Below are 13,945 nucleotides of genomic sequence, written 5' to 3' on the forward strand. Positions count from 1 at the left end.
TGAGACTTTGTGTGACAGGATCCTTCATTACGCATAATTCCGTTGCATGTTACACCCCTCATACCAAGTTTAAGCTTAAGGAAGTGCTCTTGCATGTGGCTAAGATAAATAAATAGATTAGTTTCTATGTACAGCCCAGATGACAGCAGCATATAGAGTGAAGGTAGGGGCTGCGAGTTGGTGTTGCAGAGGTGGTGGTAGGCACTCCTGGCTAGGCAGCAGGTGGTGGAGTGGAGGAGGAAGGCTGCCAACAGTTCTCACAAGGGGTGAAGGGGGCAAAACAGAGAGGAGATGGGCTGCAGAATAGGCCAGAGCAGCCTGTTTTGGCAGGCAGTTTCAGGTGGCAGTGGGTAGCTGCTGGTGGAGCTGGGTGGTAGGCAGCAATGGGCTTCAGAGGGTGGCGATGGGTTGTGGCCAACTCTTCAGGTACTTCTATAAATGGAGGGGGAGTTGGCCCATGCAGCCACCTGCCATGTACTTTGTAAGAAGTGCCAAGTTTTGGTGGTTTGCATGTGGGCGTTGTGACTCCTTCACGCCACACTAATGAGATAGGTGCCCAGTGGACTGAGGTGCTGTAGGCATCTTTGTCATGGGTAGTGGTGTGTGAACACTCTAGGACTAGCCGGGGCACTTTTTCCCTCACTAGGAGGTTTTTTCACCCGGCATGGGTAACACGCTCTATCTCTTATTATTAGGTGTACTTATTATCCTTTCTGTACAACACTTATCATTATGGACTCTTCTCCCAAGAGCTTCACGATTGTATCTGCTGCACCCCACATGTGCCTTGTTTGCAGGCTGCTAACCCTAAACCTAACATTTGGTATAAGAGCTGAAGGTTTAACTTGCCTTGTCTGAGCCTTGTGTAATATAATTTTTTTTCGTCTGTCCGTACACACGAGTCAGCCTTACCTAATCTTACATATGCGCAAATCCGTACATGCTACACCATGTGCTTGCCACCCGTACACCTGCAGCAGTTGTACATGTGTGCAGACCTGCCCGCCTGCTGCTGAGCACACCATGTGCAACTTTGCAACAGCTCCATATCGGCAGGTACAACAGCTGTACAGGTCCATGTTAGCAGCTGCACACTTGTAACCTATGCTTTGGTCAAAACATTTCTGCATGAGGGAAATTTCAAGGCTTTTGCAAAAATTGGCATCCTCTTGCGAAATTGGACCTCTTGCAGTCCCTGCAATTGAGGTTTTTTTTTTTTGAAATTGAGTCCAAAATCGACAAATTGGACCACCATTGGTGCCAATTTTTTGGGGCTTTTCGCAAAATTGACACCCGAACGTTTTGCAGGTTTATAGCCAGCAGTGGGCCACTTTGCCACATTGTCAAGTGTAGAGACATAAACCAAGTTGATCTCTATTGCATGGAGCCTCTCCTTGACATAACGATAATGCACCTCAATGTGCTGCATGCGAGCATGAAACACACTGTTCCTCGCAACTGCCAATGTGTTCTGAAAGTCAATGTAGATAGGAGTGGAGGGTTGTTGTCCAACACTAAGATCTGCCAAAAAGTGTCTGAGCTGTACACACTCATTGGTAGCTGTAAATGTTACCTTGTACTTAGCTTCATAGCTAGATGTGGCCATGTTCGGATGTTTCTTGCTGAGCCATTATATGCATGAACCACCAAGAAAGAAACAAAATATGCTAGTGGACACTCTGGTGTCGTTACATCGTGCCCAATCCGAATCAGTAAAGGCATGCAATTGTGACTCAACTTGCCCGCGGATAGAATAAGCAAAGGATGAAACCGGCCTTTAGTAGAAACCAAAGTGCGGTAGACTAATAGCCGCCCAAAAACAACTGTAAATCAGCAAAGAAAAAAAGAAAAAAAGGGAGCTAGAGTGCTCCTACACAAAAAAAAACGACACTTGTTGGCCCCAAAGCTTGGCGCCCCTTTTGGTATTTCTTTATTCACATTCAAGGAAGAGTTCAACTGAATACATCATGGCCCAACATGGCTTATACATATGCATGTCCAAACTGCCAGTCCCTTGGCCCTCTCAGCATAGAGGCTTCACACAACACTGTGCCCAAAACACCACACTGTACTTCACCTCTAATCTGGCAAGAAGGTACATCCATGAGGCCCTGAAAACGCAGCCAATTGACCCATGCACATTGCCATAAAACAGCCCAAGAACCCTTCCAAAAACATGCTAGAATTGCCATGTTTCCACCCTCAGAACTGCCAAACCCTTCCTTTTACAAAGGGCAAGAGGAGCACCTCTAAGACAGTCTCAAGCTAGTGAAAAGAGACTCTCATGCCCTGTTCAGTCCTGTGTACTTCTGCAGTTATGTACCTCTAGCAACCAGTTTCAGTCTCGCACCACCTTCCACAAGAGAGAGAGAGAGAGAGAAGTACCTGTTCGGCTGTGCACCTGCAGACTGCCCGCCTGCCTGCCCCCTTCCAAAAGAGAGAGAGAAGCAGTCCAGCCCTCGTGCTCTCCAGCCCGCCTCTTGTCCTGCAGCCCAATAGTCGCGAGAGAGAGAGAGAGAGAGAGAGAGAGAGAGAGAGAGAGAGAGAGAGAGAGAGAGAGAGAGAGAGAGAGAGAGAGAGAGAGAGAGAGAGAAGCACGGGCTGTTGCAGTTGAGCCCGTCTCCTGTCTTGCAGCCACCGACTTGCCCCTAAAGACCTGCGCAGCCGAGAGAGAGAGAGAGAGAGAGAGAGAGAGAGAGAGAGAGAGAGAGAGAGAGAGAGAGAGAGAGAGAAAATGAAATGAAATGATATATTAACGTCTTCAAAAGGCCAAAATGACCTATGAGACCAAAAAGGTTACAACAATTGGTGGATCTGATACAATGTCTGTGTAAGGAAAGCTAAAAACAACTAAACAACTAACTGAAACTGAAACAACTATGAGGAAAAGTACGGTACCAGGAACGCCTAATGGATAACATCTAGGAGGAAAACTCCAGCAACAAAGGTAAGCATCATACACATCACTATCCAAAGATGTCTCTCATCGGTCGATGGCGGATATCCTCAATGTCCTCCATGGTGAGTACTCTGACTGGACGTCTCCCATGCCGTGCTAGTATGATCCTGATCCTCTGTTGTAGTCTCCGCCGGTGTCGAGATGGGCCTCTCATCTTGGGGCGCCTGGACCGCCCCAGCTCTATAGCCCGATCAATCAGTGTACCTCTGGTGCGGCTGTACTCTGGGGCTAGCTGCAATGCCTGCTGACTTGACTGCTCAATCTCTGGTCGAAAGAAGTCTGTAATCTGCCTCTGTAGGTGTCTCTCCCTCTCTGATCCCCTCCCTCTCAGGAGACCCTCTCTATGTCTACGCAGCTCCAGCAAGTACAATCCGAGGCATCTCTGATCCTGGTATCTCATGACTCTAGAAAGTGGTCCAAAGCCCTCTCTGAACAGGCAGTGAAAACGGCCTCGTATCTCATAATATACTGGACAGTGACATATGTAATGTAACTCTGTCTCTGGCTCCATCTGGCATAGCTGACAAATCCTGGCCTCAGTTGGTACTCCTCTGAATCTGCCAGTCTCAATCTCTAGCTGGTGTGAGGATGTGCGCATCTGACCAATAGCACACCGTACCCCATGAGAAAGATGAGTATCCATGTAGCTGGGTCTAATCACAAACCCATCCTCCGTGAGCTGGAGAAGATGATCTCTATAGAAAGCCATCTTCGTACCAAGCTCGTGTGTCGGCTGTATCCATGTCCTCCTAGTGTCCAGCTGAGTTAAGTCTTGCCTGATAAGTCTGGTAATCTCTGCCCGTGTGAGAGAGAGGGAGGGTGCATCCAGGGAGTACTGAAATGGAGGTAGCCTGTCCATACTAAAGCCATGCAGTTGGAACCAAGCTGTCATCTGTGCATACCAACATGATCCGTCTCCCTGTGATGCCAACTGTCGTGAAGACTCCAGGGCTAAGCGAGCATATCTGTCTCTAGGGAGAGCCCAAGTGCTATGTATAAAGGAGACTGATCGAGTGAGTGCCTCTACTACCAATGGGGGGGCAGCCATCTCTGCACGGATAATATCATGTGGTACGGAGGCCTTGGCCCTAATCATCCGGGAAATCATAGAAACCAAGGACCTCTCCATACGTCTCCATCCATCAGTGCTACCAGCTCGGCTGTGGTGATCCACTGAGGGTCCCCATATCTCCACTCCATACAGCATGGCTGAAGTGACCAAAGTGTCAAAGAGCCACAGCTTTGTTCGAGGTTCCTGAAACTGAACCTGCGAACACATCCTCTCTAGTCTCCCCAATGCTGCATAAGCTCTGGTCAATCTGGTTTCCGCTGCTCTCCTCAAGGAAAATAGTGGGCCACTAAAAACCACACCAAGGTAAGTATATGCATCTGTATACTCCACTGTCTCCTGACCATATGTAAAGGTGGGCATTGACCTCCTAACCCACTGTGCTGTGGTGTTAAACACCATCACCTTGGTTTTACCAAGGTTAACAGACAATCCACTGTCCTCTGCAAACATGTGCAATGCATCCAAATGACGCTGCATCCCCTCTGGAGAATCTGAGATCAGCACAATATCATCAGCATACAATAACAGCGGAATCCATGTCCCTGCTAGCTGTGCTCCTCTGTCACCCTCCCGCTCTACATAGTCCGAAACCTCATCCACATACATCCCAAATAAGGTAGGGGAAAGGGGGCAGCCCTGTTTCACCCCAATAGTGGAGTGAACCATCTCAGATATACCCTGGGTAGTACGTACCTGCCCCACAACTGTCCTGTATAAAGCCATGATTCCCCAAATCAGCTCTGTGGGCACTCCCATCTCCTGTAGTCTGCGCATCAGTCTGGCTCTCGGTACTGTGTCAAAAGCTTTGCGGAAATCCACAAAGCAACAATAAATCCTCCTGCCATATAATCTGCCCTCCTCAATAATAGCTCTGAGTGTCAAGATATGGTCAAGAGTGGAGAAACCTCTCCTGAACCCTGCCTGCCCTGATGCACGTATGCCCTCTCTCTCTGCCCATCTACTCAACTCCTGCTCAAGAATAGATGCATATAATCTAGCCAATGTGTGACCAATCATGATGGTACGATAATTCCCAGGAAGCATGGGATCCCCTGACTTGAAGATAGGCACAATCGTGGACATATTCCAAGTCTCAGGAAAACCCTCACACATGGCTCGGTTAAACATCATAGCAATAAGCTCTGCAAGCATATCTCTGGCATGAATAAAGTGCTCTGCTACCAAACCATCATGATCATATGCTCTCCCAGTCCTCATCCTGTCAATAGCTTTCCTTACCATCTCAGCAGTAAAGAAAGCACACGTCTCTGGGCATGGCTCCGATGGGTCTGGCAGGGGCGGCTGTCCTGGTGCTGTGTACAGGGATGCTGCATACTCACCCCAAATCTCTGTGGAGGTAATGGCTGGTGATGGTGAATGCTCATGGAATAGTCTCCATGCCTCGCCTGAGTCCTGACTCATAAACAACTGGTACAAATCCCTCTCTAACTGAGCAAGATAAGCCCTCTTCTTCCGTCGCACTAGGTGCCGGAAGGTAATCCGTGACCGTCTGTGAGTGGTAACACCCATGAGCACCTCTCTCTGTAATCTGATCCTCATCTCTCTGCACTCCTCATCATACCAACTGTTCTGGGGCATGTTCCCAGATCGTCTCCGTGTAGGCTGACTATGGGGATATGCCTCTGATGCTGCAGCATGAAGCGTCTCTATCAATATCTGAGTGAGCTCATCTAATGGCCGTCCCGGCTCCTCGGCACATAGGCGTCTGTATATCTCATCCGTGTATACGGTGTCAGTCTCCCTCGTAAAGGTATAACGAGTGTGTGTGGAGACCTATCCCAATGGAGCGGTGCTGAACTGAAATGTGAGAGTGAAGGACAAGATAGCATGATCCACTGCTATTCCAACCGGCCTAGTGCCTACCATAAAATCCTGAAAAGAGGGAATGAGACTGGGCTGAGCCATAACATAGTCCACTGTACTAGCACCATGCCGATGTGGAAAGCTAGTGAAACCGCCCGATGTTGGGAATCTCTGTAGGCCATTCAGGATGGCCAATCCATGTGCAGTCCCCATGTCTATCAAATACCGCCCATACACTGTATGTTCCTCATCGTGTGAGAGTCTAGATAGGCCCATATCCCTAACATCAAGCTCCCTCAACATCTCCTCTGAGGTATCATAAAATACTGTCTGGCTATGGGCGGTCCTGGCATTGAAGTCTCCCAAGAGAATGATGTCACCATCCCTGGAGAACTCCCAAATGTCATCATCCAAAATAGAAAAGGGAGACTGCCCGCTAGGTGATGCATACACTGATGTACTAGGAGCAAAATAGCATATAGCAATGTAGAGATATCTGCCGGTCTCTGCCCTCAGTCTAACCCACATGTACCTAGCCTGCTCATCTCTGCGGACTATATGTATCAGTGGCTGTAGCTCCTCTCTAAACAATACTGCCACTCCTCCTGAGCCCCGTCCTCTATGCTCTGAACGAGTCTCCTGTCTACAAGCTGTCTCCCATCGGTATCCACTAACATGTGGCATGGACTGTCCAGGAGCCTGATGCGTCTCACAGTAGAAGATGATGTCCCTCCCAGTGAAACTATCCTCAAAAGCCCCTACATCAAGGCGTAGAGATCCATTACAATTCCAAGTAGCAACTTTGAGTGTAGTCCCATAGGTCTCGCGCCGTCATGAAGAGCGCCTCTCCATAATCACCACTCTACCATCTCTATAGAAGGCGACTTTCCCTTTCTCTCGGGCTGCCCTTATCTCGGGCATAACTTCTTTCATGTGGGCAAGTTGCGAGAGTGTGAGGTCATCTCCAAGAAATATTCCCGTTTGCTTGAGTGTAGGACGTCTCTTCAAGAAGTCCTTCTTGGCTTCCATGGAGGGGAAACGAATGATAAGTGCTCTCTCCTTAGAAGGAGATTCGCCACTACCTTCCCTCTTCTTTCCCACTCTCCATGCCTTTGTGTGCGTGGCTTCAATGCCCATCATAGAGAAGAGCTCCTTGGTTTCCCCTTCCGCATTATCACGGTCTTTTAGACCGGACACTCGTACATGTAAGGCCCGGGTCTTCCTCCTTTGCTCCTCTTCAAGGGTCATGTTGATGATGGTGGGAGTGGGGATGGGTGGCGATTCTTTACCTTTCCCTTTCTTGGCGACCTCGATCCATTTCTCGGCCTCGTCCATCTTCTTTTGTGTCTTTGTGATCACCTCCACCCATGAAGATGTCTTCTCTTTATGTTGCTCCTCCTCCTCTCGAATGATCCTCATTTGTTCCTTGATGGTATTCAGCTCTTCAATCAAGGAGGGCTGAAATTCTCCATCCTCAAGCTTGCTTTTTGAAGTGGCTTCCAACTCCTTTTTGAGGGCTGAGATTTCAGCCGCTTGACTTTTAGCATGCAGTTTGGCCTCCACTAGTTCCTCCTTTAAGGCTGAAATCTCAGCCTCTTGCTTGGAAGATCTCTCTTCGAGCTCCTGGATTTTGTCAAATCCCTTCTCGAGTTTGGAGAGGCGGTTTATGATTGCGGTAACGGAAGAGTCAACCATCTTCTTGTTTTCTTTGATAATTGTGCCGAGCTTGTCTTCTACCTTCACGAGCTCCTCTTTAAACCCGGTCTTGGCCATGACTTTTTGCAGAACTTCCCACAGCCAATGGACTGAAAATTAATCCATGACAGCAGCACGAAACAGCAGCAAAACAACAGGGAGGGGGGGGTCAAGTCATGCAGGGGAAAGGGAAAGAGAGGAGATTCAGCAGAGAGAGAGAGTTATGTTGCTGCCTTGGGGGCCTGGCTAAGGGTGGGTGGGGAAAGGGCCCAGAACAGAACAGAACAGCGGGGGGGGGGGGGGGGGGGGTGGGCGCAGGCGGAATAGCGAAGAGAGAGAGAAAGGGGGGGGGCGCAGGCAGGTAGCGGGACAGCGAAGAGAGAGAAAGAGGGGGGCGCAGGCGGAACAGCGAAGAGATAGAGAAAGGAGGGGGGGCGCAGGCAGGTAGCGGGAGGGGGGGGCGCAGAACAGAACAGAACAGCGGGCGAAGAGAGAGAGAGAGACCCACGTGCAGTCCAGCCCTGCACTTTTCTGCAGCCCGCCAGTCGCCAGCCTTCCCAGCCCGTCAAAAAGCACACATGCCTCAAGTTGCAGTCGACTCCCCTCAAATGGGCCACGATGCTCCCCAAAAAGGGGTTCTTTGATTTTAATGGGTTTTTAACCCTTTGTCCCCTCCTAACATTTATCTCCCCCACATGGGGTTATAAAAGGGAAACTTAATAATAATACCTAGAGTCCTCTAGACCACAAGTGTGCACATTTAATAAATGTCCTGCACACTTGTCCTGCAAACTGACCACCGTGCCCAATGTTCGGATATGCTGTACAAATTCACAGGGTTGCGACAAAGGAACTGAGTGTCTTGTAAGTAGCGGAAAACCCACTTCCCCAATAATAAGAGATAGAGGGTGTTCCCATGCCGGGGGAAAAAGCCTTCTAGTGAGGGAAAAAGTGCCCTAGTTAGTCCTAGAGTGTTCACACACCACTGCCCATGACATACATGTCTACAAACCCCCCTAGAGTGATGATGTGAACATGTACAAGGATATGGTTGATCAATCCCCAAAAGGCAATAAGCTTAAAGATTTCCGGAAAGCTTGGAGCTTTTCACGAAGAAGAGCCTTCGTGAATAAAATAGCCATACAGGTTGCATTCAGTGGACATTGCATTTGTAGTGTGTTTGGATCATGTTGTTATGAGCAACTTGTGTGATGAAGAGGTAGTCTCTTTTGATGAAGCACAAGGGGATGAGAATTGAGTGCCCGCCATGCACCAAGAATATGATTCCATTTGGAAGAATGGCACTTGGGATTTAGTTGACTTGTCTTTTGGCAGAAAGCTATTGGTACGAAGTGGGTCTATAAGATCAAGAGAAAGTACGATGGTAGGAGTGATACAAAGCTAGACTTGTAGCAAAGTGCTATGCATAAGAGAAAGGCATAGATTATGATGAAACCTTTGCACCCACGTCTCGTATGACCACCATCAGGTCCATCATTGCTATAGCAGCACATCATGGTTGGAATGTGTATCAATTATACATTAAAACCGCCATCTTGAACGGTGATTTGCATGAGGAGGTATACGTTTCTCGGCCTCGTGGTTTTGTTCGGAAGGGTGAGGAACACAAAGTGTGCAGGTTATGGAAGGCTTTGCATGGCTTTAAGTAGGCTCCCAGAGCATGGTATGAGAAGATACATGCATACTTAGTCTCTCATGGGTTTTCTATTAGTCCAACAGAGAGCACACTCTACGTCAGGAAATTTGTTGGTCATTGTTTTATACATTGATGACATGCTACTCAGTGGCGCCGATGTTGAGAAGATTTCAACCTTTAAGGCTGAATGATAAGCTTCTTTTGAGACGTTGGATTTGGGCCCGTTGCATTTTTATTTTGGCATTTAATTCTTACAGCGTGATGATTGGATAGTCATGATGTAGTCAAAGTATATACAGAGACTACTAAAAGGTTTGATCTTGAGGAATGTAAGCTTGTGTCTACACTAGTTGAGACAGATTCCACTCTGAGCATTCAAGATTTTGGAGAGCCTTTTGATCAGACACTATATCAGCAGGCTGTTGGATGCTCAATCTACCTATGTAACACGTGGCCAAACATTCAGTATGGGGTGTCACAATTGAGTAGATTTATGCATTGCCCATGTACCAAGCATTGGCAAGCTGTCGTACTTATTATCCTCCTTTGTCCTTTCTTTGTGTACAACACTTATCATTATTGAGTGGCACATTTCTCTTCTCCAAAGAGTTTCACGACTGAATCTGCCGCACCCTATGAGTGCCTTGTCTGCAGGCTGCTAACCCTAAACCTAACAGGTGCCTGTCCACTTATTAAGTGTGGTGTGAACATATTTCAAAACAAACTTATGTTCCCAAGAATAAAAGGTTTTACAATATTTACCACGTGTTCACATGTAGCTTTAGCAATGCACACATACTTGTCCCCAGTGGTGGTTCTAGGCATCCTCCAAGCCCTTGGCCTTTACACGGGTGTATAAACACATACTAATCTTTACTGTATTTCAAGGAATGCAATGCACAGATTGCAGTGGACAGTCTCGCATTTGCCTAAGCTTGTACATTCATCTCATGCATGGGCACCAAGCCCCTGAGTGGCTGAGAGGTCTCGTTCCACACACTAGTCACACAAAGTCAGATCCTGTTGTAGTAGTACCGATTCCTGTTGCTCCAAGTCAGATCCAAGTGGAGTGTTAGGGATGATCATGCTTTTCCAAGATAAGCATGTGCCATTTTAGATTACCGTGATTGCAGTTAACAGCTGGCCCACTTTTTGCGTAAGATCCCTCTTTCCACATTCTACACATCTTCTCTGTTCTTTAGAGTAGCCAGCCACGAGTAGATTCAGCCCTATCAGGAGCGATAAAAGCAAATCAGTCGGAGGCTTGGGAGGAATAAAAGGGTTTCTTGCACTTTTCACAAAATTGCCATCTAGTTCTCAATAATTCTAGCATAATTCTTTGTAAATATTTTCAGTTCTATTCAGTTTGGCGTTACATAGTAGCTTAGGTTTCAAGTTTTTGGCATCACATAGTAGGCTAGGTTTCAAGTTTTTGGTTGTGATTCTCTTTTGTGTCTTCCTCTTTTGTATATTTTCTCTTTCATGTCTTCCTCTTCTCTGTATATTTTCAGTATTGTGTTGCAAAGGAGTTTCAAGAACCAAACTTCCTTTAGTGCAACCTTGACAGTTGTTCATGACACAAATGTATTTTCAGGGTTCTCTCTATTTTCAATCTTAAACCATTCTCCTGCAGGCTTGTACGTTGGACAAATGCTCACAAAAGTTTTAGAGTGCTTAGCTTTTTAGGGATCTGTGAATGCTTTTGAGTTAGGTTAAGTCCTATGTTGCATCTTTCCCTTTGTTACTCATTTGTTCTTTAGACAGACAGGCCTTATGTAATTGCAGAGAATGCGTAATTTTTTGGGTATCTGTGAGTGTTTTTGAGTTAGTTCAAGTTTTTCCTTTGCATTTTTCCTTCTGTTTCTCATTTGCACTTTCAAGAGAAAGGCCTACAGTTCTTGTCCATGTTACGCTCCCCTTCTGTTTTCTTTTCTTTCCTCTCTTCTTAATTTCCCTTCTCTTTTCTCTTTTGCTCCTCCTCCTCTTCTCTCTGTTTGTTCTTGTGTGATTTTTCATCCCATATCTTATTTACATCTTCATTTACAATGTTCATCTGTGCACGCATGTGTTTGTTACGTGTGTAGCTAGATTTTGTGTATATATCCTGACTTAAAAAACATTACAAGTTCCTTGAATTGTTTCTTGGACTATGACTTTGTGGAATGTACTATTAACAATTTTGTTGTGCTTGCTCTATTGTTATCTTCAGGTGTGATTGTGGTATGTTCATGATCAAGTATGCTGATTTTTACAGTCGCGGTGATCATTTAAAATTTACCCAAGTAAGCCTGTACAGCTTGAAGTTGCAAAAAGCTCACTTTTGTCTTAGATTCGTTTTCACGGGGTTTGCTGCCTTTTGTCTCAATCTGCTAGTATATTCAACCTTAAGTCTGCTAAAGGCTTGGGGATGTCTCTTTTCAGTGTTTTGATTGGAAGAGGATATAAAGATGGATGCTGATTAGTGTTACAGGAAATCCACTCAGTCTCTGTGGGAGGATTTGATGAGCTTAGCATTCTCCTAAGTATTATGCAAAGACATTAAATCAAGTAGTCGAACAGTGAGAAAAAGCATAAAAATGTGAGATTTCATGAAAATGAAAGTAATTAGGATGGCCAAAACGTATTGAAGAAGTGAAGCTATTGAAATGAGAATTAGTGTGCCCGTACGGAGAAAGCAATAAAGTCCACAAATAAGATAGAAAAGTGAACTTAGAAAATAAACCTGAAGTGGAATAGACCACAACAAAACTCAATTATTGGGCCAACTAAGAAGAAGAACATGAAGAATATTATGCATGTAGTATTCGTAAATAATATTATAGAACTCACATTCTTACTATTGAGTCAACCAAATTGAAGCTTAGTTTGGGGAAATAATTGAAAGCGGGGCTTTGTGGTGGCTCTGCAGGTCTAACATTTCAGCTATTTTCTCTTGAATGGATCTCACAGACTTAATTAAATTTAATTATTTATTTTGTCCATGGACCCTTTTCACGGATGTGAAAGTGGAGAGACCTTTCACATCGTGAAATGGATCTCATGGACTTAATTAAATTTAAGTTTAATTTTTTTTTGCCCACAGACCATTTTCATGGACGTGAAAGTGCAGAGATCTTTCACGCTTTGAAATGGATCTCACGGACTTAATTTAAGGCTTACAAAGTTTATAAAATGACTTATAAGTTAAGTATAGTTTTTATTGGAAAAAGCTATATAAGGGCTACGTGGTGAGTGTATTGTTCTATTGTATTGTCTTGTGACAAGATGGTTTGTGCCTAGACCATGGGTGCAACCCACTCCCGATTGTCCATCTTTGATGCGTATGGTGCCCCTTAGGGCAGGTCATGGTAGTATGGGGCACCAGGGCTGATTGGTGTGTGGTTTGTATGGACAAAGCCTTAGTCCCTATGCTAGGGGGAAATCTTGTGGTGTAGGGAATCTATGGTTGGGTTGCGAGCTAGCCCCGTGGAACCCTAATCTGGATTAATCTTGTGCTTGTCCATAGGTGATCTTGGAAGAATTCCATTGCAAGAATCTCAGATTTTGTTGTGTGAATCGCTGACAAAGTGGTCCAAGTCTAGGTGCTAAAATGCAAAGAAGAGTTGGCGTAGATGCCTAAGCCAACCCTAGAAAGCAATGTGGAGGAAGTCCTTTAGTACAAATTGGATCATGCCTAGGATACTCTATGGGGAGAAAGTGAGGGAGAACTTCCCTGCCATTGCCAACTTGGATCGTGCAACGATGCTCAAACCAACTGATCTTGCTAAGAAGAGATTGACAATGATGGATATGTTTTACTAGCAGATCGGCACCTATTTCAATAGGCTTCCGCACTAGCGTTGACGAGGGCGTCTTCTAAAAAGAAAGTCCAATAGATGGAGGAGCGGAGGCTTTGAGAGATTTCTATTAGCCACAGATGTGAACAATTGTTGAGCAATATGTGCATCATTGTTAACAATGCCAAGTCAATAAGGCCGACTATCTTAGGCAGGGTGGCTTGTTGCATTTGTTAGAGATTCTTGGCAAGAAATGAAAAGGTATTTCCATGGACTTTAATGTTGGATTGCCTAGGACAGATAGAGGGCATGACACCATTCGGATAGTAGTGAATTGCTTGACTAAGCGAGAAGTTTAATGACAACACCATAGTTATAGCCATTTATATGGTGGTAGTGATGTATGGACGTAGGCTAATAATGGGCCGAGACATTTTTCCCTCTTTAGGAGGTTTTGTTTTTCACGAGCGTATGTACACACTATGAGTGTGTATAAGTGACCTTATCATGTCACTTCACTTGTACTTCACTCATTCTCATCAAGCTACTTTGAGTGTTGTGCTTCTATCTCTCTCCTTACTTGTTGCATCATGTGTGTTTTGCTACCTTGATCTCCACTTCAATAATTGGTATCACAGTAGGTCTCTTAGGTGGAGAAGGTATGCCATGTAGTGTGTTGTTAATAAAGTTTCACCACGTTTCAGGTGCGTTTGCATGTTATAAGGTTTTCGTAGACATCTCGGAGGAGTTTCAGTTTGAACTGTCTTTGTTCGATTTTGGGTTTTTTGCATTGCAACAGCATTTGGTGTGTAGATAGGGCCATCATCGTCTTCGACATAGCATCTTTGAGCTCATCAACAGATTCAACAACATTGTCAACATTATCATCGATTTTTATATTCTTGCCAATTAACATTTCCGCACTCTATACACTGTCATTGTTCATACACTTTGCAAGCTTA

At 45.6% G+C, this 13,945-nt stretch overlaps 1 protein-coding gene across 3 annotated transcripts in view; it reads left to right on the forward strand.

The window, feature by feature from the left end:
• The window catches only part of LOC147635504 (ubiquitin-like-specific protease ESD4), an 85,023-nt gene that overhangs the window by 37,678 nt on the left and 33,400 nt on the right, over window positions 1-13,945 (forward strand). For 2 of the 3 annotated variants that reach the window (XR_015266660.1, XM_086802808.1), the window contains exon 8: window positions 11,417-11,489. The exons of the other annotated variant lie outside the window; for it this stretch is intronic. Coding sequence is in view for 1 of the 2 variants with exons in the window: in XM_086802808.1 (XP_086658934.1) it covers window positions 11,417-11,489 (73 nt within the window). In the remaining variant the exon portion in view is untranslated. The remainder of the gene's footprint in view (window positions 1-11,416; window positions 11,490-13,945) is intronic. 3 annotated transcript variants of the gene reach the window in all.

The sequence above is a fragment of the Cibotium barometz genome, chromosome 9 (genome assembly GCF_041138505.1).
Source record: "Cibotium barometz isolate CiBa-2024 chromosome 9, ASM4113850v1, whole genome shotgun sequence".
NCBI lineage: Eukaryota > Viridiplantae > Streptophyta > Polypodiopsida > Cyatheales > Cibotiaceae > Cibotium > Cibotium barometz.